The 27,391-nt window shown below is 50.9% G+C and overlaps 1 protein-coding gene across 1 annotated transcript in view; it reads right to left on the reverse strand.

Moving 5' to 3' along the window:
• EFCAB6 (EF-hand calcium binding domain 6) overlaps nt 1-27,391 on the reverse strand; it is a 242,193-nt gene that overhangs the window by 165,648 nt on the left and 49,154 nt on the right. Inside the window, exons 6-8 of the mRNA XM_065924192.1 lie at nt 25,394-25,460; nt 4,586-4,722; nt 313-425 (exon numbers count right to left, since the gene is read on the reverse strand). Coding sequence (XP_065780264.1) covers nt 313-425; nt 4,586-4,722; nt 25,394-25,460 — 317 coding nt within the window. The remainder of the gene's footprint in view (nt 1-312; nt 426-4,585; nt 4,723-25,393; nt 25,461-27,391) is intronic.

The raw sequence follows: 27,391 nt of genomic DNA on the forward strand, positions 1-27,391 counted from the left end.
AAGACAATCCATGGTTCAGAGTTCCTTTCTAATCATTTACTGATGTCCCACACACATTTTACCAAGTTATAACTTTGGGAAGATCGTTGCCTGTGGCTGCACCGTTTACCATGTGGATAAGCTGTGACTCACTTGACCCCTTCCCTGTTGCCAGACATTAATGTCATCTTACAAATAAGGGTACCATGCCTGTCTTGGTGGATAATGCATTTTCCATGCTTTAAAGCACTTCCTCAGGACAGAGTCATAGACAAGGAATTACCACGCCAAAGGATATTGAAATCTTTAGCTGTGTGCTTTAAAAATACTGACCTTGACTTCCCATATTATATTTAAGGTTCAAGTCATTGTTTGAACTGAGGTTCTTCAAGAAAACCTTATAATCCACTGCAGCATCTTTATCAATATTGTAGTGTTGTGCAAACCTAAAATAGGAACATTCATTAGTATTCAGAAATTCTGATACAGAGCATCTAAATGAAGCAGGTTTGTTACTGAGGTACCTTTACGCTGGGGCTGGCATTAATTTTAATGCATTTCTCCAGCTAGAGCTAGAAAATAGAAGTAAACCCTAAGAAATGTTACTGTGAGATTTTTAAAATGCAAATACCCCTGAAACTAACATAATCAACTATGCCTCAATTTAAAAATAAATTAAATAAATAAAAAGGAGGTATTTGGCGGGGGGAAATCTCATCACTCTGCCTCCAGAGGGCTGTGTATCGATGTGATTGGACAGGAATGTCTTAGGACCCATGAAAGGAACGCCCTTGATGCACCCCTAGGGCCCTCTCCCCTCTCTGGTGGGAGTGGGTGAGGGGCACCTCTGCACTCAGACAGCAAAAGCAGGTCCCATTTCCTTTAATAATTGGTGGGGGATGGATCTGGGCCATGAGTCAGCATAGGATTTCTATAACCAGACAAATCTAGAGCTGGGGGAGGACAGAACACATCCCACCTTCTTGACCAAGTACATCATTTCACAGAGAGAAGCCATGCCCAGGATGGCATATCACTTTAAAGCAGTTAAAGGTGGGAGGGGGGAGCTTTTCTTGGAGCATTCTAGGCCTTGCATGTATAGGAAGAGAAATTTTTAAAACACTTAAGCAATGTCTCTTCCTGAAATATACAGAGACACTCTTTTTTTAAAGTCAAGATAAATGGAATGTTTGGATTCTTTTCTTTTTTCTTTCTAAAATGAAATTTCTATTATTCAAATCTGCCACTTGATAAATGGTTTTCTAGATAATTTCTGCATTATTACATTTATAAAAAAATTGACAGTTTTTAAATGTTTGGTTATATTGTCTCCATATGCGTTGGTTTCTATAATTATCTAATTTCATGCTGCTTTCTGAAAAATTTAGTAATTATCACTTAAAGTATTTGTTATTTTTCTGTTTTCCAAATTTAACAAAGAGTAATGTCGTGTATTCATTTCAATGCATACCTTTTTTTTTTCCACTTTGGTGAATCCTGCCTATTGTCCTAGTAAGAAAAATTATCTTGAGATATGATAGCTGCCAGATGTTAACACTGAGACTCCCTAAATAGCTCCATCTTTCATCCATAGACTCTGCCTGGCAGACATAAGCTGTAAGCACAGGAACCCAGAAGGCGGCCCCTGATGGGCTCCTTTCCGAGTTGCTGTCCTGCAGAAAGTCTCCGCTGCTCTGCCGCTCCAGGAAAATGTCAGCATCCTAATAAAAAAAAAACCCTGTCACCAGCTCTCCTGATTCCTCTGAAAACTCAGCATTCCTTCCAACTGGTACTGGCTCAAGAGGGTCCTGACCTTTCCTAAAGTTCAGCGCACCGGCGTTTGTAACACCCGCTACACGGTCGCTGAGAACAGGCAGACACAAGCCCGTGGTAATATTTCCTACAGATACGATTCAAAAGTGAAGCCTCGGTACTTCCCAAGGAGGCAGTATCTCAAAAGCCTTTTCTTTTTTAAAAAACAAGAATCAAGGCATTCCCAATCCCAAGTCAGACCCATTCCCAAGATGCAGCAATAAAGGCCGTTTTCCCAGGGACCTGATCTGCAGGCGGGGGAAGTCACACGTGTGCAGATGCCCAGGGCAAGATGGCCACGTGGGAAGACTGCCTTAGGGAAAAAGGAGACGATGCCAATGGACACATAAACCTCTTCAGCATCACCACCTACAGTTGCGCCTTGGGCTGCATTCATCTGCCCAGGCAGTAGGCTGACCAACTGAGTTTGTTTGTTTCTTTGTTTTTCAAGGTAACAAAAATGATTTTACCCGGATTTAGATATTTTGTCCTGCAAGGCGGTGCATAGGACAATAGAGGGGTGTGAGATGGGGAAGGAAGAGAAAACCCCACGGATCTCAGGACAGTGGGCCAAGCACAGAACCCGGCAATGACCGTCTCCCCCAGTTCTCGCTTCCACAGGCTCGACGGTGTCCTGCAGCCTCAAGAGAGCTATTTCTCAGAGAGTAGAGGGCACCCCGGGAGTCTTCATGATAATGAGATTATCGCTGTGAAACGAGCACCTACTATGTCCCAGGCACATGGCAGGCACACTTTGCACTTTCCTCGACTTCCTCCAGCCTGGAGAGGCAGGCTCCTGAGTCCCGTCTCTTTAAGAGAAAGCTGAATCTCAGAGAGGCCCAGGAAGCTAGGGAGGGCAGACACAGACCTGACCCCAAGCATGCCTGGCTTCAAAGCCCAGACCACTCCTACTTCCCTGTGCACACACCCCCCCCCCACCCATGCTGAAGGCTGATATTAAAGAGAAAGCTGTTAGATAAAAGAAAGGATTCAAAAATGCATTGTGCTTCCTGCTGAAACACTGAAAAGGCAAAGCTAATACTGAAGCAGCTTCTCAAGGAAAGACTATATTCTCTCCAGCTTCAATAAGAAAAGCATTAAAGCAATTGAAGAAATGGTCTACTTTTGATCTTCCCCATTTCCGTTCTAAAGGAAAGCAATTCTATTATGTTAAGCTCCTCCAGCCTTATCACACAAACAGTATTGTTTTTGAGGCTTAAAAAAAAATCTCAAATAAAAATTTGTGGAGTTCTTTATTATTCAATACTTGTGAGATGGGGAAACAGACAGTAACATTTTTTATAGATTTACTAGGTTGGAGACTGCAGTGCCAAACACAAGGTTTATTGTCAAATAAAACACTGTTTTGTATTTTGATTGCCTGTTTTAGAAGAGTGTTGCTTCTGCTCTATAATTGCGTGCACAAAATTATTTAATTTGTTTTGTTTGGATCTTTTTCTGGACATTTTCCCAGTCGGAAAGATGTAAAAATTAAAACATCTATTATGTCTTTTATATTCTGAGGTGGGTTATAAAGAGAAAAAGAAGAAGAAAATATTCAAAAGACTCAGAAATATCCATATTTTAAGTCTCCATGCTTTCCAGGCCCTGCCATGGTCCGTGAGGCTGTTGTCACATGCCCTGCAGACTTCCTTGCTCTGGGAGCAAATTCCTCTCCTAACAGAGGCAACATCGTCTTTATTTAATAAAATGACGTAAGCAACCACAACGTCCCATTTTACTAGCAATTTATAACTGCAGTATGATGTGAAACCCTTAGGCTCAGGGGGAAATAATCAGGTGGGTTACTTTTGTTAATGGCCTGGAGGGTGCTGAGAAAAGTGGGAAAAGGCAGGACAAGGACCTCTTGACTGAGGTTACACACGGGTTCCCCTTCCAGAGGCATCCATTCAAAAGTCAGGTAGCCACAGAATCTGAGCATTTGGCTTATTGAGCATGGAGCTTATTGGAGGCTCAAAAAATGTGCCGCTTCCACACACTGCGCTCGAGTCAGGAGCAGGTGGCCGCAGCTTTCAAATGCCACGGAGCGGCCCCTGCATTCCCCGCTGCTGCCGTGCCCGCCCCGAACTCGGCAAGCACAGACCTCAAAGGGAAAGTCAGCTTCCGTTGCTACATCAGGATGGAGGGCCGAGGGAGCACAGCGACCAAAGAATAAAGGCTGAAATGTTCACTCTTCTCCTAACCCCGGGCCCGGAGCGGGAGTCATCTGTGAGCTGGAGGCCCGGGTGGCGGAGGGCGTGGTGCCAGGCGGGCAGAGGGAGACCCTGGTGATGGATGGCTCAAATAACCAAGATGTGTTCAGAGCTGCAGGCCAGCTGACTCTCACCCGAGGCGGGCTGGAGGAATTGGAACCGTTAGCTCTCACTTTTGAGAACTCGTGGAGAGCCTCAGGAACATGGGAGGAACATCGACTGAGTATCTCTTTTAAAAATGGTCAAGACAGGGACTCCCCTGGCGGTATGGTGGCTAAGACGCTGCACTTCCCACTGCAGGGGGCCTGGTTCGATCCCTGGCCAGGGAACTAGGTCCCACATGAAGCAACTAAGAGTTCATATGCTGGAACTAAGACCTGGCACAGTCATGTAAATAAATAACATAAATGTTAGAAAAATAACCCAGTGTTAGAACTATTTTAAAAAGAAAAAGAAAACAGTCAAGACAGAGGAGGTGGGAGGGAAGACGCTGCCTGGACCCAGTAAACCTGACAGGTCCCATTTTGAAACTGGTTGACGCTTCGACTGAGCAGTGTCTCAGCGCACCTTTGCTTACTTACTTTTTGTATTCCTCATCTTTCATCTTCAAACAGAAGGTCTCCAGAATCCTCCTCAGCTCATGTGGCTGGACCAGACCAGTTGTGTTAACATCAATGAGCATAAGGGCTTTGATGATGGTTTTAATGTTTTTGAAAATCTGCACATAAAAAGCGATTTAGGAAAAGTCAAAAGATCCAGTGTTAAAATCAGGATCGTAATAAAACATCGCGAGGATGAACGTGTTTAAACATCTCTTGTAAAATAAAATGTTTCCAAAGACACGCACTCCTAGATATTGCAAAATGACACATCTATGGAAAAAAGGACACTTTCCATTTCTTGAATGTTTTCAAAGCAATTTTCTCTATAAATAGTCTTAGTAAGTTGAGAAAAAAACTCTTTCTGATGTAAAGTGGTAGGTCTCATACACAATTCATTCCCTTGTAGAGCCATATGAAAAGTCTTTTTTGTTACTTGATACTTTAAAACTATAGTTCTGGCATAGCTGGACGTGGACAATTTTTATTTTTCATAGCCATATGCAAACTATTTTTACTAGGAGCTAGAAAAATATGAGTATATATTTCAACCCCTCTGAATTTTTAAAAGACGTTACAGGAAAAGTTTTACAGCAATCTTTCCCAAATTCAGCAAATGCATATTTATTGGGCATGTGGACCTGAAAGGCATTTGGTAAGGCCCCGTGGAGACACAGGGCTGTGTGCTGGTCCGAAGCTACTTCTGCATTAAGGAGAGGAACAGCCATTAGGGCTCCGTGTGCCAAGCGCAGAACCACGAGAGTGAGCCACAAAGGAAGCGCATGTCCCCACTCTTAGTTAAAGCTGAGTCTGATGAGGCTGCATGAGTTACCTGTCATCGCCCGGTTAGATGACAGTGATGCCGAGGGCCCATCCCCCAGCATCCACGGTCCATGGATCAAGTCCATCCCCAAACCTCGACAAGAAGGCACGTAAATAAACATTGCCCAAGATAGGAACCATGGGAACAAGAGCCCAACACCAGAGACAGACAAAGGAGGAGCTGTGGGTCTTCACAGAGGAGGACAAACACCTCCAGCAGAGCTCCCCAGGGGGGCTTCCTGCGGGAGGCGGCATCTGAGCTGGGAGGAGAGGGTACTGAGAATAGCAGGTGTGAAAGCAGGCTTGTGCAGGAAGGGTGATGAACGCCTGGTCCAACTGGATCTTGGGAGGCCTGACTCCACATCCCACTCCAGATCAGACCAAGTCCAGCCCGGAGGCAGAGGGGAGCCAGTGCACCGCAGGGAAGGGCTTTAGGGAAGGCTGCAAGATGGACAGGGTTGTTCCCGATTTCCTCGACATCTTCGCTGACTGCTCCCTTTACTGCCTTTGACCTGAAGGAGCCCCTTGGCAGCACCCCCACCCCAGGGTGAATGTCTTAGGGACCCACTGCCTGAGAGGAAGCACTGTGCTGGAGGGAGGATGGCCTCGTCCCTGCTCCTCCTGGTTGGGTCAGCTTGCCACCTCCCCGGCCCCGACCAGAGGACGTCAGCCCCTCACACCCACCCCACCTCAGCACCGTTCGTGCCGTCCACACAGACGACCCCTGACTCAGCTCCTCGACGACCCCTGACTCAGCTCCGCGACGACCCCTGACTCAGCTCCTCGACGACCCCTGACTCAGCTCCGTGACGACCCCTGACTCAGCTCCGTGACGACCCCTGACTCAGTTCCATGACGACCTCTGACTCAGCTCCGCGTCCTCCTCCCATCCGGAGGTCACCTCCCTGCTCACACTCAGCCCTTGTTACCAATAAGCGCTTCGCTCCAAAACCAAGCCCCATGTCCAAGGACTCCCTAACTTTCAGCTCCCTTCCCTGAGGGCCGACCCCCAACACCCACCTTCCCTCCACGACCCCGCCACGCTCCATCTTTATACCCCTGCCACGCTCTATCATCATACCCCCCACCACACTCCATCTTTGGGCTTCCCTTGTGGCTCAGGTGCTAAAGAATCCACCTGCAATGCAGGAGACCTGGGTTCAATGCCTGGGCTGGGAAGATCCCCTGGAGAAGAGAAGGGCTACCCACTCACGTATTCTGGCCTGGAGAATTCCATGGACTGTATAGTCCATGGGGTCGCAGAGTCGGACATGACTGAGTGACTTTCACGGTCCATCTTTATACTCCCCGCCATGCTCCATCTTTATAATGACCCACTGCCTCTGTGCTCCACCCGCCCCCTCCACCTGCCTCCTCCTGTCTGGGCGAGACCCTAACTCTGGCCAAATCCGACTCACGGCCTCTTCCAAGTGCCCGATGTAGCCAAAGAGGACAGGCCATGGAGCCCTACCTGGGTCCCCTCACTCGAGACACTAACCCCACCAGCAGCGGGTGCATAGGAATCCTTGTCTGCTCCCCACCTCCCTTCCCATCCGCCTCCTCCCTCTATCACGGATAACCTTCCTCCTTGCTTACAGGGGAAACAGAAGCCACTGGAAGGGAATGCCCTGTGCTTCGGATACCCACTGCCCGTGTGCTCCTGCACCCAGGGACCAGGTCCCTTCGTCATCTCACCCAGGGACCAGGTCCCGTCCTCATCTCACCCAGGGATCGGTTCTGTCCTCCACACCCAGGGAACGGTTCCGTCCTCCTCTGCACCCAGGTACAGGTCCCATCCTGCTCCAGACGCTGACCCCACTGCCCTCAAGCACACAATGACGTGCCGTAACTGAACCATCTTAGAAGGGAGACCTCCCTCCTCGCCTGGCCTGTGCCTCTAGCTGCTTCTTCCCTTGTGCAGAAATCCCCCCCAGAAGAGCTGTCTGCACTTTCTGTCTCCAGTGTCTCTCCTGCAGCCGATCAGCTCTGTCCCCACCGGCGCAGGGACTGTGACCTTGTCACGGTGGTGACTTTGCCAGGCCCAGGGGTTCCTGGGCCCATCTTGCTGTCCACGCACCAGCCCTCCACCCAGCTCAGCGTCCCATCCTCTGGACACACGTTTCCACCCCAGCTTCCACACCCCGTCCCGGGTTCTCCTTGGCTTTCTGCCTTGGCCTTGGTCTGGTCCCTGCTGGTCCCCCTGAAGTCTGGGCATGCACGGACTCAGGTCCCGGGTCTCCTGGCTTGTCTAACCACACTCCCTCCTGGGTGGCCCCGTCCTGTGGCCTTCATAACCAGCCGATGGCTCCAGCCGTCTGTCTCCAGCCTTGGCCTTGCCTCTCAGCCTTAGTCAGGACACCCACTTTGAGAGTCCAGCAGACACCGGCTCCAGCTGTCCCGTTGCGGCAGGGCCATCCCACCAGATTCTCTTCTCACTCCCAAGAGCCCAGCAGCCCTCCCATGATGACTTTTCCGGGATCTGGCCTGTGTCTCTACCTTGCACCCTTGGGCTGGGCTGGGCTGGGCTGGTGGGACCACCGCCCACCTGGGCTCCCAGTGTCCACGCCCGACCCACGGCTGAGGCTCAGCAGCAGTGGGGGGGCCTGTGTATTCAGGGCTGGGCACACAGCCATTTGCCCACTGCCTGCCCGGTGCTCCGACCCCTCCAGGTCCAAGGCCAGGGCCCCGCAAACTGGCTCCTAGCAGCTCTCCTGCCTCGTCCCAGTCCCTGCCGCTCCTCAGGAGTGCCAGCCAGGTGCCTCTGGCCTCAGGAACATTCACTCCTCCTTCTGCCCGAACTTTCCTCCCCAGACTCCCACTGGCTCCTCCTTCGCTTTTCTCGGGGGTTGGTCCACGTGTCATCTTATCCAAAAGGCTTCCCCTGACCCCAAGCCCAGCCCTCATCTTCTTGGTACTCCTCACCACTAATTTCAAGCCTGTCTTTACTGCCCGTCTCTCCCTCAGGGATGTGGGCTCCCTGAGAGCAGGGTTCTGCCCACCGCGTCACCCCTGGGGTCTAGAGAAGCTGCCTCCGCAGATCGAAAGGATGAATGAATCCACCCTCTTTTCACCTGCTTGGGAGAAAGCCACACTCTGAGGAAGCTGTGTTCTATGTCTGCGAACACACCTCCTGGAGCCAACCCTGAGAGCAGTAAGGATTACATTCAGTGCAATCAAGGCTACAGTAATAGGATCATTGAATAAATAGTCATTGGATTTTGTCATGCGCCAAGCCCTGTGCTAAACTGTACACACGTCTCCCACTTCTACCGAATAGGGGGCCTTGGCTGAACCGAGCTCGGTATTCAAAACCCAGAAGACCAAGCCCGGAGCTGCCTGGACAGCATCGGCTGCTGTGAAGCGGCTCGAACGTGTCCACCCTCAGCTCCACCCCTTCGTCTGAGAGCACGGAGCACCCGCCACTAGAGCACTTGTGCCCGAGGCCAAAAAAAAAAAAATAAAAGAAAGAAAAAAGCCTCAGCACTTTGTCTGCTGCCAAGTCCTGATTCACCTCTTCTGGTAAAACGGGAGGACGGGAGGCGATGTGCTTTTTTAAAAAACCTGAAGCAACACATATGGGCCCCGCGGGGAAAGCGGGGAGCTGCAGAGCTGGCACGGAGCGCACAGCCAACCGGAGGTGTATCTCCAAGTCTCGTATCGCTTGTCAGACTGAAGCTTGGCAGCGTCTCGGCGGAGCTGCAGATGGTGAGGTTTATCAGAGGCACCGGAGCTGGGGCCGCGGCGTGAGGGCTGCTCCCACCCGGGACGGAAGGAGAAGCGGCCCGGAGGGAAGGAAGGGCCTGCCCTGCCCCAGCCCGCTGCCCTCGCACTTGAGGAGGGAGAGGAGAGGGAGGGGGCGGGGAGACGAGGCACACCGCATGGGGAGCACCCAGCTCCTCTGGGCCAGCTAGACGCCCGCCACCTGGGCTCCGCCGGGACACGTCCGCATCTGGAGTCCCTGCCTCTGAGACCCCTGCTCCCCACAGCCCACCAACCCGCACCGAGCGCCTTCATGTCACAGGCCCTCCAGGGTCTCTTCACCACAGCCCGGAGCCCTGGACAGCCTGACCCCCACGACCTCCTGACCTCCCCCGGCCTCCTCCAGCGACATAGGCCAGCCTGCGCTTTCTCGTTCCGCGAGGCTTCTGCACGTCCGGCTTCCTCTGCACGGCGGGTTCCCTTGAGGCCCTCATTCGGGTCTCGGTCCCAGGTCACCGGCCCCCAAAAGCCTTCCCCATGGCCTGCACAACAGCGCGCCCTCCTGCCTTTCCTCCCTCGCGTCCCTCCACACCTGGACGTGTCAGATTTCCTTCGATTGCCTTCCTGATTCATTGACGCGTAAACGCCATGGAGGAGGTTTCAGTCTCATTTGCTGCTGTATCCTCAGGCTGGACAGCGCAGGTGCTCAGAGATGTTTGCACAGTGAGTTCGCCGAGGTCGCTGCTGCCCAAATGCGCTCCTGGCCTGCCCCCGTCCGCCCTGGCTATCCTGACGGCACCCCATGCCATCACTGGCCCCCTGACTTCCATCTTGGCATCCTGGTGTAGCCCTGCCTGAAAGGGGTACTCAGCTCCTCTCCCCAGGAGGGGACCTCCCCACTCTCTGCTGACCTCGGCTCTCCAGGATATCCATCACCCTTCACTTCCTCCCGGCTTCCCAGGGGGAAGTTCAGAGAAGGCCAAGTCCATGGAGGAGAAAAAGGCTGTGCAGCTTACAACAAGGGAAGGGCCTCCTTCCAAACCCAGCTTCTCAGAAAGGAGAAGGTGCTCTCCTGGCGCAACTCTGGGGCCTGTGGGAGAAGAGCCCCCTGCGCTCCATGCGTGAGTGCTAAGTACGTGCTAAGTCGCTTTGGTTGTGTCTGACTCTTTGCGACCCCATGGACTGTAGCCCACCAGGCTCTTCTGTCCATGGGGATTCTCCAGGCAAGGATACTGGAGGGGGTTGCCATGCCCTCCCCCAGATCTTCCCGACCCCGGGATCTTACATCTCTGCGTTGGCAAGCGGGCTCTCCACCACTGGTGACGCCTGGGAAGCCCTCCTGCACTCCAGGTCCTGCTGACTCTTGCCTGCAGCCTGTTTCTGTATGCCAGAAAGCTAGGAGTGATTTTCACATGTATAAGTGGTTGGGAAAAAAAATGAAAAGAAGGGTATTTTGTGACATGTGAAAGTTATTTATGAATTTCAAATTTCAAGACCCAAACGTAGATTTTAATGGCACCCAGCCACACCCGTCCATTTATGTAAATAAGTTTCCTCCAGAGGCCTCCCCTACAGGGGCAGAGTTGAGCACCCAGGCAAACAGTCCGGCTGGCCAGGATAAAAATACTGACCACCTTCGCAGACGTCCGTGATCCTGTTCCCCTCCCTCGCCTGCACCCCGTGGTAGGTGTCAGGCGGCATCAGGTGCACTGACAGAAGCCCCATTAGAAAGGGGAGGTGCTTCCTTGGTGGTCCCGTGGTTGAGAATCCACCTTGCAAGGGCAGGTTCAATCCCTGGTCGGGGAACTGAGTTCCCACCGGCCTCAGGGCAACTAAGCCAACACACTGCAACCAGGGACGCGGTGCAAAAGATCCACACGACGCAGCGAAGATCCTGAGTGGTAACAGAGACCCTCCTCCTACCCTGCAGCCAAATAAATATTTCAAAAATAAATAAATAAAAAGAAAACCAAAACGACAGCTAGTTATGACTTTGAGTTAAAGACTGAGGAGCCAGGACACGGCCTGAGGCTCTCTGAAGGCCTGTCCCCAGGTCTTCTCATCCCAGCCACCTGCCCCATCTCCTGCCCCAGGCTCAGTCCCTGCGCCATCCCGGGCGGCCAGGGGCCCGGCCAGGAGCCTTCCTGTCAAGCTCTGAGCCCCGCGCCAGGCTCGGGAGTGCGCGGCCCTGCCCAGCGGTGCCCCGGCCCCCACGGTCCCTGCAGCATCATGGCCCCTGTGAGGAGGCAGCATCTGACCCTCTTCTTGGCCTCAGAGTCCCCATCTGGGGAGATGACTGAGCCCGGGGGGTGATCAAAAACCAAGCAACCCAGGGATGGGAACCATGGAGGAGATGCGCTAATAAGGCTAGAGTCTGCCGTCTGGACAGCAGGGTGGGGGGATGCCGGAGGGGAAGCCTTAAAGGTCTGAAGTGTGGCTACATAAACCAGGACTCACTCACCTAACATTTCAAGAAAAAAAAAAAAGCCCCATTCCACAGAAAAGTGTGAGTCACTCAGTTGTGTTTGACTCTTTCTGACCCTGTGGACTGTAGCCTTCCAGGCTCCTCTATACATGGGATTCTCCAGGCAAGAATACTGGAGTGAGTAGCCATTTCCCTCTCCAGGGAATCTTCCCAACCCAGGTCTCCTGCATTGCAGGCAGACACTTTATTGTCTGTGCCACCAGGGAAGCCCACGGAAGAGTAAAATAAAAAAAAGAGGGAGGCGATTACTCTGGGGGGGCGGGGAGTGGAAATTATAGGAGCAAAATTAAATTAAAACATTCCCCAAAAGACTTAGATGAACTCATAGAGGGCAGAGTCATGAATGTTATTATAAGGAGCAGAGAATGTCTGGTGTGAAGAGTAAAACCAGGGAGAAGTGGGGAAGAGAAACCTCCTTCAGAGGCGGTAGCAACCATGGAGAATCAAAGTGCCCCAGGCTGCCATCATTCTGGTAACCCTGGAACAGAGCCCTGACTCCGTCCAGCTCCAGTGTTCTCATCTGTGAGATGGGAATGAATGGGGCACCGCGTCAGAGTGCACAGAGGAAATGAGCTCACATGTGCAGGTGCCTCACAGGGAACATACCCAGTTATGGTGGTCTGATAGGAATCACTGATCAAGACCAAAGGCTGAGGACAGAGATATAAATAACCAGACAACCACACACACACCTGCTGGGGAGCAGGAACTGTCTGAATCAGAGTCACTGCCCCACCCAGTCAACTCGGCCCTTCCCCACCGCCCAATCCAGGTTAACAGGAGCCTTGAGAAAGTGGAAAGTCTGGAGTGGACAGGAGCCCAGGGCCAAGAATGGGGCCTGGATCAATGGATAATTGTCAAGTGGATGAAGGTATGGATGGTGGATAGATAGATGGATGATGGATGGATGGATAGATGATGGACAGATGAATGAACAGACAGATGGATGGATTAATAATAAGTAGATAGATGGATAGATGGAAGGATAGAAGGCTATATGCATGCATAGATTAATGGACAGAAAAATGGATGGATGGATAGGTGATTGCAGCATTCATGGGGAAGAAGCATTGGTAAGCCAACAGTCTTTGTACAGACAGAACAGATGCCTGCAGAAGGGCAGATAGGCATGCCATTTCTGGGGACACAGTGATCTGTTCTACACTCTACCAGGGGGAAGGAACTGAGAATTCAATAGAGACAGTAGAGCAGGAGGGGCAGATAAGAGCAGTCTGTGTGCCTATTATCGGCACGGACAGGATACGTGAATTTTCCACAAGTTAATGGAGAACAAGAAAGGCAGAAGGCTAACAACGAAGTACTAGAAAGAGAAATTAAGGAAACAATCCCATTTACCATCACCCCAAAAAAGAATAAAATACCTAGGAATAAACCTACCTCAGGAGGCAAAAGACCTGTACTCCGAAATAGTTTGCGGACACTCATGAAAGAAATAGAAGATGACATAAACAGTTGGAAAGACATACCATGTTGTTGGACTGGAAGAATCAATATTATCAAAATGACCATACTCCCCAAGGCAATTAACAGAATCAGTGCAATCCCTATCAAAATACAATGGCAGGTTTTTTTTTTTGCAGAACTAGAACAAAATAATTTTAAAACTTGTATGGAAACACACAGAAGACCTCAAATACCCAAAACAATCTTCAGAAAGAAGAACAGAACTGGAGGAATCATGCTCCCTGACTTCAGACTATACTACAAAGCTATAGTAACCAAAACAGTATGGTACTGACAGAAAAACAGGCTCACAATGGAATAGGAGAGAGAACCCTGAAATAAACCCAGATACTTATGGTCAATCTACAACGAAAGAGGCAAGTATATCCAATGGAGAAAAGACAGACTTCAATAAGTGGTGCTGGAAAAACTGGACAGCTACATCTAAAGGAGTGAAATTAGAACATTCTTTAACACCATATACAAAAATAAACCCAAAATATATTGAATGTAGACCAGAGATAGACCTAAATGTAAGATTGGATATTATAAAATTTATTGAGGAAAACATAGGCAGAACACTCATTGACATAAATCACAGCAATATCTTTTGGATCCATCTCCTAAAGAAAAGAATATGAAAGCAAAAATAAGTAAATGGGACCTAATTAAGCTTAAAAGCTTTTGCATAGCAAAAGAATGTGCTTCCCAGGTGGTGCTAGTGGTAAAGAACCCATCTGTCAGTGCAGGAGACAAGAGACTCGGGTTTGATCCCTGGGTCAGGAAGATCCCCTGCAGGAGGGTATGGCAATCCACTTCAATTCTTGCCTGGAGAATCCTATGGACAGAGGAGCCTGTGGGCTATATATAGTCCATAGGGTTGCAAAGAGTCAGACACCACTGAAGTGACTTGGCACACACACACAGCATAGCAAAAAAAAAAAAAATCAACAAAACAAAAAGATAACCTACTGAATGGGAGAAAATATTGGCAAATGATAATGGCTGGTAAGAGATTAATGGCCAGCATACACAAGCAGCTCATACAACTCAATATTTAAAAAAAACAAATATCCCAATGAAAAAACGGGCAGAAGAACTGAGTAGGCATTTTTCCAAAGAGGATAGGCAGATGGTCAATGGGCTCATGAAAAGATGATCAACATCACTAATCAGTAAGGAAATGCAAATCAAACCCACAATGAGATATCACCTCACACCTGTCAGAATGGCCATCATCACAAAAAACACAAACAACAAATGTTGGCAAGGATGTAGAGAAAGGGGAATCCTCTTATGCTATTGGTGAGAATATTAATTGGTACAGCCACTATGGAAAGCAGTTTGGAGGTCTCTCAAAAAAAAAAAAAAAAAAAAATGGAACCACCATATGACCCAGCAATTTCATTCCTTGGTATATATCCCCAAAAAACCAAATCCACTACTTTGAAAAGATACATACACCCCAATGTTCATAGCAGCATTATTTACAATAGCCAAGACATGGAAGCAGCCTAAGCGTCCATCAACAGACAAATAAATAAAGAAGATGTGGTATAAAAAAAGAAAGAAATTTTGCCATTTGCAAAGCAACATGGATGGACTTGGAGGGCATTATGCTAAGGAAAGGAAGTCAGACAAAGACAAATATTGCATGATATCACATGTGAAGTCTAAAAAAACATGACAGACCAGTGAATATAGCAAAAAAAATAAGCAGCCTCACAGATACAGAGAACAAACTAGTGGATACCAGTGGAGGCAGGGAGGGGCAATACAGGGGTGGGAGATATTAATGCAAGCTAGTGTGTGTAAAGTAGGCTCCAAGATGTGTTCTACAACACATGAGAATAGCCAATATTCTGTAATAACTGTGAATGGAAAGCAACCTTTAAAAATTTTATAAAAAAATTTTTTTAAAGAAAAAGAAAGGTAGAAGGCTTGAGCTGGTCTGCTCCCAGGAGCCGTTCACCAGTGGGGGACTGGAGCTGCAGGAGCAGGTGGGGGGGACACCGGGGCGGGGGGCAGGGAGAGAGGGGAGGATGAGCCCCGAGCTGCTCCATCTCCCCGGGAAACCACACAGTTCAGGGGCCCCCGAAGTGCCATCCGTGAGTCCCCGAGTGCCCCATGAGCAGTCACAGAGGATGCCGGGGGCGGGGAGGCCCCCTCTTCTTCCTCAGCCCTCATCAGACCCCTGATTAACCAGGGAGGAAAGGGGCTGACGGAGGGAGAAGGGGCAGGCCCCATACCCACCCCGCCGGGGCCCCCGGGGCTGGGAGGAGAGCAGAGGGGCCGCCTGAACTGGAAGGCGTAACCTGCGCTGGGCTGTTATCCCCAGACCCTTCCTTCTGGGAGGAGGCAGATTCGCCAGCCCCTGCTTGGGAAGCAAAGAATCAAACTGCTTCCCGTTTGTATCCCTGCTGAGTTCAGACGGTTCGATAAACCACTAACAGCGGATGATTCTTACTCCATGGTTCTTTGTTTAAAATTCTCTTTACGGCACCGGGAGGGGAGCTCCAGGAGGGAAAGCTGTGAACCCAAATAAATATGACCACCCAGACTTGAAAGGAGGTGAGGAAGGGCCTCCCGTTCCCTCCCTGGAGCCCAGAAACCACCCCCCCCAACCCCCCGCCTCCCGCTCTGTCCAGGCCTGGCTCTGGCGGGGCCCCGTCCCGGGGGTGGGGGTGGGCGGCAAACCCTCCTCGAGCCAGAGGGCAACTGCCCACGAGGTTCTTCCATTCGAATGGGCTCCTGTTTAGCTCTTTCCTGTGCCCTCCTCACCTGCAGCCCCCTTCCTCGCAGGGTTTCCAGTAGCAGGGGGTTGGGGGCCGCAGCCCACCCGCCTGCCTGGGGACGGCGGCGCCGGGGAGGGGGCCCTTGGCCGGCCCGTGTCTTGGCTCCACAGCGGAGTGCGGGGTTCGGCTGCCACCCTGTCAGTCTGGCACCTTTCTGTCGCCACGACTAAAACTCATTTTAAATTTAAGGAGTACATTTTTCTTTTTTTTTTTTCTAATTGAAGCCAAGGAAAAGGATTTCTCTTACAATAAACACATCAATGCTCATTTTCCTTATTATTCTACTTTTGGCTATTTCGTATAAAATCTTTAATTAAAGTTTTTCTTTGAAATTGTCATTATCAACCCAGAAGAAAGAAAGGGGGATAAAAAAAAAGAACAACACAGCTGTGCAGATATGAAGCGCTATTCAGGACTAAATGAACTGGAACGGAATAAGTAGCTTGACTGTTATGTTCTTGGTTTTGGCTCTGTATTCTCAATAGCACAGTCTAACTTGTCACTTTATATCGATTCCATCTGTTTACACTCTGCAGCGTATTGGCTTCCTACCGTGAACATTTCCTATTTACCAGCTGGTAGAGATGAGCCAAACCAGATAGGAAAAAATTAGACTACATTCAGAACCTCATAAACACAAACTTTCAATCTGGGGACGTGTGAGTGGCGCGGCGGCCAGCATCGCTCACCTTTAACAAAGGGGCTGACGTCCCCTCCTGCTCCTGCGATGCCCCCACCCTCCCCGTCCGCGACTTCCGAGCCGGCATTGACTCTCTGGAGGGATGCAAAGCCTGTCTTTACCAAAGACTGAACAAGCTCACACAGAAAGATATCTAAAGGAGATCCGCAAAAATGGAGAAAAGGGATCGGATCTGGCTAAAAAAAAAGCCAGATGGAATTCTCCAGGCCAGAATACTGGAGTGGGTAGCCTTTCCCTTCTCCAGGGGATCTTCCCAACCTGGGAATCGAACCCAGGTCTCCTGCATTGCAGGCGAATTCTTTACCAGCCGAGCCACCAGGGAAGCCTGTAAAGTGAAAGTCGCTCAGTCGTGTCCAAATCTTTGCGACCGCATGGACTGTATACGGTGCATGGAATTCTCCAGGCCAGAATACTGGAGTGGGCAGCCCTTCCCTTCTGTGGGGTGGGGGCGGGGAGAAGAGCTAAAGCACCCTAAAAGTCACAGTTGCTGTGCTGTGCTTAGTCGCTCGGTCAGGTCCGACTCTTCGTGACCCCATGGACTGGAGCCCACCCGGCTCTTCTGTCCATGGGGAGTCTCCAGGCAAGAATACTGCGGTGGGTTGCCATGCCCTCCTCGAGGGCACAGTTGCTACCACAGAGCAAAAATCCAGCTCTGGTTTGGGGTTTCCTTGCAGCCACGGTGAAAAGAGAAACTTCCTATATATACGCCACGCATACCTCCCCCCACCTTGACTTTCATTTTTAAGATGCTCACCTGCCACAAACGGCTTAAAGACATCTAATTGGAATTCTACCTACTCACTGAACAGCCGACACAGCTACGAAAATAAGCCCCAAGAGGGTGCCAAATGTAGAAGAAATATCTTGTGTCTCTCCTTCCTAACGCCACCCACATGCCTAGGGTGGGGGCTCCTACCCAGACACCACGGGCCACACATCCTGGGGCCCCTGTCACCCTGACTCCAGGACTCAGACAGCTGCACCCCAGGAAGGGCAGGCCAGTCCCCCCCAGGACCTTCAGGACCCCACACAGCAGAGGCGCTCAGCAAACACAGGCTGACAACGACAGTGAGGGGCCGACTATCCCGGGGCCTGCTAACAGGCACCCCGGACCCCAGCTGGTCACCCCTTGCGTGCAGCCCTCCCCTGCTGACGTCATCACCTAAGTCCTCCGCCCTCGGGCCATCACCCCCACCGGAAACATCAACAAGCTCCGCCACCGCCCCGTGCCCCATGCTTTAGGGTTAACAGTAGCTCACCTCCAAACACCTCCGCCCTTTTCTCCAGCCTCCATTTCAGTAGTCGCTCTGCCCCTTCTTGCCTTGAGAAACAGAACTCCGCGTGGAACCGTCACAGAGCCGGTCCCCTCCCCGGCCCGGCCACTCATCCCCCGCCCGCACCTCCGCGTGCTCCCCTCCGGCCAGGCTGCAGCCCTGAGCGCCACCCCACGTTCGCCCTCGGCCCTGTGCTGGATGGACAGTCCATCCACGGCCCAACTCAAGCTCCGCCCTCACCTCTCTCATGAGGCCTCTCCTGTGCGCGCTTCCTGCAGAACCTTCTTTACTTATCCCGTAAACATTCACTGAGCTCAGATTTGGTGCTGGGGTCTGTGCACGGCACTAAAGTGACAACAGGGAGCAGGGCAGGGAAGGCGCCCACTCCGGGGGAATGCATTTCCTAGTGATAAACAAACAAACAGAAGCTCAGGATGTTCCGAGTGCTGAGCAGTTGCAGACGGTGGAGTCCAAAGACTTTCGGGGGAGGGGGCATTCACTCCAGTGGGGAAACTTCACGCTGAGCGCCAAAAAACCAGAGTGTTTTTCTGAACTTTATTCAGTAGGTGACCAGTAACCACAGGGCATCTTAACCAAAGGGGTCAGATGAGACCTGACTCACGTTGAGAACAGACGGCTCTGGTGTCGTGTGAAGTGGAGACTGTGAGGGGCAAGGCGGGGAGCAGGAAGACCCACCCCCGGGGTGACCGGCAGGGCCATCCACGGGGGCCATGGGGATGCAAGGGTGCACAGGCCCCGATACGGCAGAGGTGCGGCGGGCAGGACTTGCCGGTGGACTGAAACCACTTACTGAGATGGAGGGAGGTCTGGGGCGGAAGGCTTCTTGGGTGGCGTCGGCCGGACTGTTTGCCCTGCTTTGGTCTGTGGACAGTGGCGACTCCAGCGACACGCATGGAGATAGAAACGCGGGAGCCAACAGCACGCAGCCTCTTTTGTAGCTTTAAACCATAGATGACGGCACAGTCTCAATTTTCCACAGAACTCCTTGGTCTTATCCACTCCAAATGCAAACTCCTAATTTTTTTAAAAAAACTCCTATGGGCCTTGCACTATGGTAAGTTCATTTTCTATTTTTTCTCATAAAGAGTCTCAACAATATTGGAAAAATCTCACAAAACTGCTTCCCCATTTCACAACTGAGAAGATAGTTCCCAGAGAAACCAGCTTGGTTGAGGGTCACTCAGACAGTGAGTGTCTTGGTTCAGATGCACACTCAGCCAGGGGTCCTGCCTGCCCCCACACCACCGGCCTATCCCCCCAGTGCCATAGGCCTGTCCCCCTGACACCACTGCCCTATTTCCCCCACACCATTGACTGTCCCCCACCCACTGGCCCGTCTCCCCTACACTGCTGTTTTAAACACTTATTCCTGCAATCTTGTGTTGACTTGCCACATGTAAGAAAGATTTTTTCTTTTAAAGATAAACTTAGTCCGAAAAAATATAAATTCTGACATAACAGTATCTTTGCTTTTCTTTCCTGATGAAGCCTTTAGTAAATTAATAATAGAGCAACCAAAAATAGGTCCTGGGGTAGAAGCATTTTGAATATCTTTTTTTTTAAATAAAATGGCAGCTGATTATTTTGTTATGTGAAATGTTCGAGATCAAAATGTAAGCACAGCTCTTCATTTAGCTGCACAGAGACACAGGAACAAGAGCTGTGACATTATTAATCACTATATTCGGTTATGATTGATAGGCTTTTCTGCAGGAGGAGAAAGTGCCTCAGATACAAGCTGTCCCAACAGCCCGGCGATATGCTAATATTTTCTTCAGATGAAAGAGGAGATGTGTTCAAATACCTGCTATAATAGGCAATTAATACCAAGTGCACCGGAGGAGAGATGACAAAAGCGGGATTAGGAGAATATTACGAATTAACCAAAAGCTTGTATGTTTTAGTAAATGGCCTCATTTTGAGTCTGACACAGTCTTTTTATTAGGCAAACAGGCTGTATTCCGATACATTCGTGCATGCTAATGTGGTGTTCTAATGTTAAGGTATGTTTATGAAATGACTGTGATCCTAACGACTGTTTCTTTATTCCTCAAGCGATAATTTTTTAAATCTCTTTTTTAAGAAAACCCACCTATTTAAGAAAATGAATATACCCATCACTTGCGTGTCTTCACTTTTGTGACGATATTACCGAGCAAGCAAGCAGCTTAGTGCCTCTAATTATTTACTAATTGCTCCTGAAATGACTGAGCTGCATCTGTGCGACTCCAAGGCACCGGGGTGATCCCATAAAAACGCGTGTCAGTTCACTCAGTGTCCCACAGACAGGCTTGTCGCGGTTGACTGGGTCGACCAGATGTTCTGACATCCCAACACACAGATTCAAAAGAATATTCTTGATGGGGTGGTGACATGGTATAAGGGCCAACGGCCTAGGGCTCTGGGTGAGGTTCATTCAGTTTTCCTTTTTTTTTCATGTCTTTGAATTGCACATTCTTAAATTCTAGTCTTCAATTTAAAACAATTTTTTCTTGCCTGTCGGGGGCAGGAGACTAGTCGTGACATTTCTAAACATACACTGAAGTTCCTACATAACTGAGAACAGCTTCCTGTGTCCTGGCCATCCCCAGGACATGGCTTGTAGGGAGTGTCTGCCCGCCCCCCACCTCGAGGGCAGGACAAGGTGATTCTCTTCCCCTGCTAGACTCTTCTTTGACCTCCACCTCACGCTCATGTCGGGAGTTGACAAAAGATGAAACAGGGTCAAAAGACCCGAATGTGGTTAACCTGGCAACGCCCTGCAGCCCTGCTCTGGCCCTCTTGCGCTGACAGAGTCCTCACCCGAAGCCTGTGGAGAGCTAAATCCTGGCCCTCGGGTGCTGCCGCGGCTGCAGGACGGGCTGGGGCCCTGCAGGGCCGACAGGAGCATAAGCACCTGCGGCATTGGGAACGAGTGTGAGACGGGCAGGAGGCCAGAGACAGAAAGGGAAAGAAAACTCCCAAATGCCCACTTAAAGAGGAGGCCACACGACCAACAGCACGACTCTGGTTAGACGACCTCCGTTCGCTCATACGGCGGTGATCAGAGAGGCTTCTCTGGGACTGGCCGGGTCCACTTCCGGGCAGAACCAAGAGTCACCTTTGCTACGGGCAAACGAGGTACTGGGGGTCCCAGCTGGCACAGTGGTAAAGAACCTGCCGGCCAGCGCCAATGCAGGAGACCCGGGAGACTTGGGGCCAGCCCCTGGGTCGGGAAGATCCCCTGGAAGAGGAGATGACAACCCGCTCCAGTATTCCTGCCTGGAGAATCCCAGGGACAGAGGAGCCTGGCGGGCTGCAGTGCACAGGGTCGGACAGGACTGAGGGGCTGTACACGCACGCATGCACAAACTACATGGGCCCGCCTCTCCTAAAGGGCCTCCCTGAGAAGCAGGGCGGCTGGTGATTAGTAGCCAGGACGCCAGAGGCAGCCGCCAAGGTAGGCACTGCAGCTCCTCTGCCCCCAGGTGTGCACACAGGGCTCAACTGCTCAGCCTCTGTTGCAGCTCCCTCCACAGCAAGGCGGCAGACCAGAGCACTTGCCCCAGGGGCTCGCCTGGAAAGCAAATCTGTAAACACAGTAAAGCACCGAGAAGGGCTCCCAGTAAATGCTCAACCTACGCTACCTCTTACTAGTATCACAGATGGCAAAACCCAAAATATTACATCAGTGTTCAAAGGATTAAGGCCCGGCCAGCCTGAGGGTCCTTTTGCTGGGTGGCTGAAGCAGACACTGTCGGTCACTTTCTCCAAAGCCACTGACCTCTGCCCATCCCGTCTCTTTCTAACGAAACCCTCCATTTTCCACTTTGTTCAGATATTAGCTCCCCACCCGTGGCCACGTGCCTCAGGGGAGAGAGTCGAGCCACTGCACCAGGCAGCGATCAGGGTTGTAGCAACGCCACCGCCAGTGACGGGTTTGTGTGGGGACAAGACCCTGGGCTATGAGTCATGAGGAGACGTCCCACCATGTTTATGGAGAGTCACACTGGCAGAAATGGCATGCTGGAAAACAAAAAACAAAAAAACCTGATATTGCAGTATCCATTTGTCAGACCTGGAATGCTGGCCACCTCCTGGTGACCGGAGGAGAAGTGAGTGAGCAGACCCTGACCTGCGCTCCCTTCAGACTTGGACAAGATGAGAAGTTCCTTATCCTCTCAGCTCAGTTGGACACCTCTCAAAAGGCAGGACAATCAGACACCTTGGTGGCGGTAGCTGATGGGCCGCCACCTGGAGGTGGGTAAAGCTCCCACAGGAAAGGTTTCAGGAGTGCCTGGAAGGATAGATAAAGGGACGGATATTCATCGAGCATGCACTGTATGCACGGGCATCCCTTGTATTACTCTCACTCATCCCCGAGGCCACTCTGCTAGGTCAGTGCTGTCGCACCTTCAGACACAGTGGAGCAGAGCAGTGACAGTGCTGCAGGGCCCGTGGGTGGGGGCGAGACGGGACTTCAGGCCAGGGGCGCCTCCTTCCCGCGGAGGCCCACTGCCTCCCAGGAGACTAAGACAGCGAGGCGTCTGCAGACCAGAGAGCCCGAGAGCGGCCAAGGAGACGCCCACCGAAGGCACAGCGGAGAAGCCCAGGGAAGCCATTATCTCGGTGACCCGGGAAAAGCCAGGGCCAAGACGGGGAGGGAGAGCAAGGGGCACACCAGAGTCCGAGCGCACAGAGGGTGGACGACACCCAGGGGACCACCTGGGCATGCAGAGCTTCCTCCTCCCCTGATACAGGGCCCCAGGACGCAGACAGCAGCCTCCTCACGTGAAGCCCTGGGTCACAATCCCCAAAGGACAAACAGTCTGGACCCAGAGGTCACCCCGTCTACCCCTGCCTTGACGGGAGAGAGAAAATGAGGTTCACAGAGACCAGGGGTTCAGCTGAACATGAAGGCACACTGGAGGGTCTGGTGAAAGGGAAGTGAGAGTGTTAGTCGCTCAGTCTGGTCCAACTCTTATGGACTGTAGCTTGCCAGGCTCCTCTGTCCATGGGATTCTCCAGGCAAGAAGACTGGACTGAATTGTGCCCTCCTCCAGGGGATCTTCCTGACCCAGGGATCGAACGCAGGTCTCTGCATTGCAGATGGTATATTTACCATCTGAGCTATAGGGAAGTCCCAGGAGACTCAAAGGGAGTAAATACAGCTGGAGGTAGAAGTACCAGACTAGGATGTTTGGAAGGTCTGGTTGTTGTGGCTGTTTACTCGCTAAGTCATGTCTGACTCTTTGCCACCCCACGGACTACAGCCTGCCAGGCTCCTCTGTCCATGAGATTCTCGAGGCAAGAATGCTGGAGTGGGTTGCTGTGCCCTCCTCGAGAGGATCTTCCCAACCCAGGGATTGAACCTGCATCTTCTGCGTTGGCGGGTGGACTCTTCACCACTGAGCCACCAGGGAAGCCCCTTCGAGGGTCTTAGTGCACCTGAGTTAGGGCAAGGCTGAGGAGCCAGCCATCAGATCAAGCTCACAGCAGAAGAAAAGGATTGAGATTCACGAGCACTGGGGTTCAGGCAGTTTGGGGTGCCAACAACTAACTGCCTGTTGGTTTAGGATGGCTAGACCACACACACATTTAGCAAAGTCTGGCTCCCAAAATTCACAGAGACATTTGCATGCATTCTTGGCTCCCATGAGGCTCGCGGACTTATATTTAAAACAAAAGCATTAGCATCTTTCACTCCCCAACTGTGTGGGTCGCCCGGCAATGACAACGTATGTCTGAAGGGAGTCTTCCTCCACTGATCGCCAGGTGTTCCTCCCCGTCACCGGTGCTCGAGTGAGGTCCGACGGCAGGACCCAAGTGGCAGCTGGAAACACGCCACTGCACAGCCAGCGGCCAAGGCGGGTGCTGGGTTTGTTCTGCTTATTCTGGGCTCGGTGGGAAGGGATGACATTCATGAGTTCCTACCTATTCGTCAAAGGAAACTATAGTAATCGCCATAATAATGACAGATGGCATCGCCTGAGTGTTCCAGGCGCTTTATATCGGATGTTTCTAGGCCACACAACAGCACCGTGAGATGGGTGTTCCTATCCCCAACCACGGATGAAGAAACCCCATGACAAGGACTTGCCCAAGACCACTGGCTGGTAAATGGCAGAGCCCGTCCCAGGCCACCTGCCTGCCCAGGGCCAGGGTCACCTGTCGAGCTGGGGTTCCAGCTTACGTGGGCCTGACTGCTCGGCAGGGAGAGCCAGGGGTCAGGCGGCCCCTCCATCACCTGCTCAGCCTCTGGCGGTCAGCTTTCTGTTTTCTCCAGAACTAGCACGACAACTGCCCTGGTTTAAACTCGCTCTTAGTGGGAGGGCTTCATTGGAAGGAGGCTGGGATGAAAAGACAACTGAGATGAAAGGACAGACAGCCAGTGGGAAGTCCCCTTCAGTTTTCCTCTTGGAAGCCTCACTTTCGGTAACTTACAAGCTGGACCTGTGTCCACACCCTCCCCTAAGTGTCATGTCACATTACTGATCCACAGCAGCATGTAAGTTGACAGGATGACCGTCGTAAACAGCTGATTTCCTAGGATAATTTCATGATTAACACAGTTTGTGAAGAGACAACTTGAGGACATATAGCATAAATAATATCCAGTGTAGTGTGTATCTCTTACAGAATAACAAATGAAGGACAATGGAAGCAGCAAGTAAGTGTACCAGGGTTCTTACTGATACAAACGATAGAGAAAGCAGATTTCTAGGAGCAAGTAATGCTAAAAAATTATCACACTAAGATGAATTTTCTGGTGTACAAGCTGGGAGAACATTTTGTGGGGTTTAGACAAACATTTTGTGGGTTTCTGGCTCTGTTTGATTTTGAAACGTATGAAAATCTCAGAAGAGTTCAAAAAGGAAAGAAAATTTGTCACATTTCTAACCAACGTGTTGAATCAAGTGAATTAAACTATGATTCTCAAACTGCTCATGTAACTGAGCAGGCTCAAATGCATCTTAAATAGGGGTCCGATTCCAACCCCAAATGCTGCGAACACCCAGTCCCTCCCTAGGTGTGTCCCGCAGTATCCACCACAGAAATCCACAAACAGGAACAAAGCCACATGCTCCTTCCTAAACACACGCGGGAGCTTTTGTGGCTAAATTACTCCATACATAAATGTCTATCTCCCTGCGTTTCTCTGGTTATTTTTACCATGCCGCTCTTGATTGGCACTTACTGCTGAAAAGCAGCAGTCTTCTCATTCTAAAGAAAACCTTGCCTCGGTTATAGACAGAAACCGAAGGGCCGCCCTACGGATGATGATCTAAAGTTAAAGCAAAGGTAATTGATATTCCAGGACTTCTGGTGTGGTTCATCACAGAGGATGCCATCAGAGCGCGTGCAAACTATTGAGTCAGGCAACTTTGACATGAGACCGCAGATGACAAGACCCAGCTCATTCTGCATCAGCTCCATCAGCTCCCTCTGCTAGCAGTTACTTTTGACAAGTGGCGGTGGGGGGGTGGGTGCTGGTCGGGGGAGGGTGGTAGGGTTGGGGGGCGCAGAAGAACTTTGAAAGATCTCTATTACCTTTTCTCCTACTTGGGCCTCGAGCTCTTTTAACGTCCGACAGCCATTCATTTCATTCTCACCTCCCCTTAAAGACAACAATTAAAAACCTCTTGTTAGCATGTTTTCACTGAGTTAACATTTACATAGGACACACAGAGATGAAAATGATAAGAATTTCTACACTGCATATTTTTAAATGCAAGGTGCTTCTTATGTACTACCGTTTGCCAGAAGTGTGAACTCAGGCAAGTTACTTAGCTTCTCCAGGCCTGGGGCCCCTCTTCTGTAAAATGAAATACAACATCGACTACTCCCAGGGTGGTGCGGGGACTGAGTAATTACGGCATGCACTCCATGAGGCCTCACTCCATGGTTTAGCAGACATCCCACTTTACAGAGAAGGCTGGGCAGGCCAAAGGTCACGATGGGGAAGTGGAGGCCCAGCCTTCAGATGCATGCTGAGCCCTGCGGAAAAGGGCTGAGCCTGGCTGGGCGTATGTACTAGCCGCTTGGCTCCATCTGCTTGTATTAACTCTATCTGGTTTTGCATCCTCTGTCCACCCACAAACTGCTTCAGACTCCCTCTTTGGAATCAACCGTGAGGCTAGGGTGGGGACAAAGAACACCAGAGGCCCCTTCACAGTATTTATCCAGCGCCTCCTGCACCCAGGTCTGGGGCACCATGTCGAGTGGAACACCATTTTCAGTCTTGAAAAAGTTTAATGCCAGTGATGGTGACAGACAGGAAATAAGCAATCAAATAAGTAATGTTCAGTTCAGTTCAGTTCAGTTCAGTTGCTCAGTCGTGTCCGACTCTTTGCAACCCATGGACTGCAGAACACCAGGCCTTCCTGTCCATCACCAACTCCTGGAGTTTATCCAAACTCATGTCCATTGAGTCAGTGATGTCATCCAACCATCTCGTCCTCTGCCATCCCCTTCTCCTCCCGCCTTCAATCTTTCCCAGCATCAGGGTCTTTTCAGATGAGTTAGCTCTTCACATCAGGTGGCCACAGTATTGCAGCTTCAGCTTCAACATCAGTCCTTCCAATGAATATTCAGGACTGATTTCCTTCAGGATGGCCTGGCTGGATCTCCTTGCAGTCCAAGGGACTCTCAAGAGTCTTATCCAACACCACAGTTCAAAAGCATCAATTCTTCGGCACTCAGCTTTCTCTATAGTCCAACTCTCACATCTGTACATGACTACTGGAAAAACCATAGCCTTGACTAGACAAACCTTTGTTGGTAAGTTGATGTAACCAGAAGTGCTGTGAAGACAATAAAGGCAGGCAGTGGGGGGCAGGGAGAGACAGGGGAAGAAGGAAAGGCCCGTCTCCTGGACGGGGTGGACAACGGGCATTGGGATGGAGACCCACACGCTGAGGAGACAGGAGTCTGGCACACCCCAGGGCTGGCGCTGCGGGGGCTGGGGGCCAGAGCCCACCGAGCAGGGCCGAGGAGCACGGGGTGAGCCCAGAGGTGCGGGCGGGCACCAGCCCTGCAGGGCGGGGGGCCCTGATGAGGAGCCGGGGCTTCCCAGGGGGACGAGGGGAAGACACCAGAGAGCTTTAAAGGGAAATTAGCTTCATTTTACATAGAACGAAATGGCTCAGAGGTTTTGAGTGCTGGACCCAAGTTAAAGATGAAGCCAGGAATCCAGCCTTACGATTCTCTGTTAAATGTCATACATTTAATACTGTTCTCATTAGGTATTGAAGAGATACAACACACTACATGTAGCATATGTTTAAGATTTAAGGAGTAAAAAGGTAGACATACCTGTATAACCCCCATCAGCTGCCCCAGGGGCCCAGGGAGGCTGCCCCCCTCAACTTCAGCCTCCTCCCTCCTTCTCCCTCCTCTGCATTTGGTCCAGGCAGTTCCTCTGCCACCCCAAACTCCACCTCTATCTCCTTCAAGGGAGCCCCGGCTATTACTTGATACTAACTCAGTGACTCCAGCTTTCTTTAGATTGGTATTTCTTGGAATGGTACGTCTTTTTAAATCTCTTCA

Source organism: Muntiacus reevesi, chromosome 1, assembly GCF_963930625.1.
Source record: "Muntiacus reevesi chromosome 1, mMunRee1.1, whole genome shotgun sequence".
Taxonomy (NCBI): Eukaryota; Metazoa; Chordata; class Mammalia; order Artiodactyla; family Cervidae; genus Muntiacus; species Muntiacus reevesi.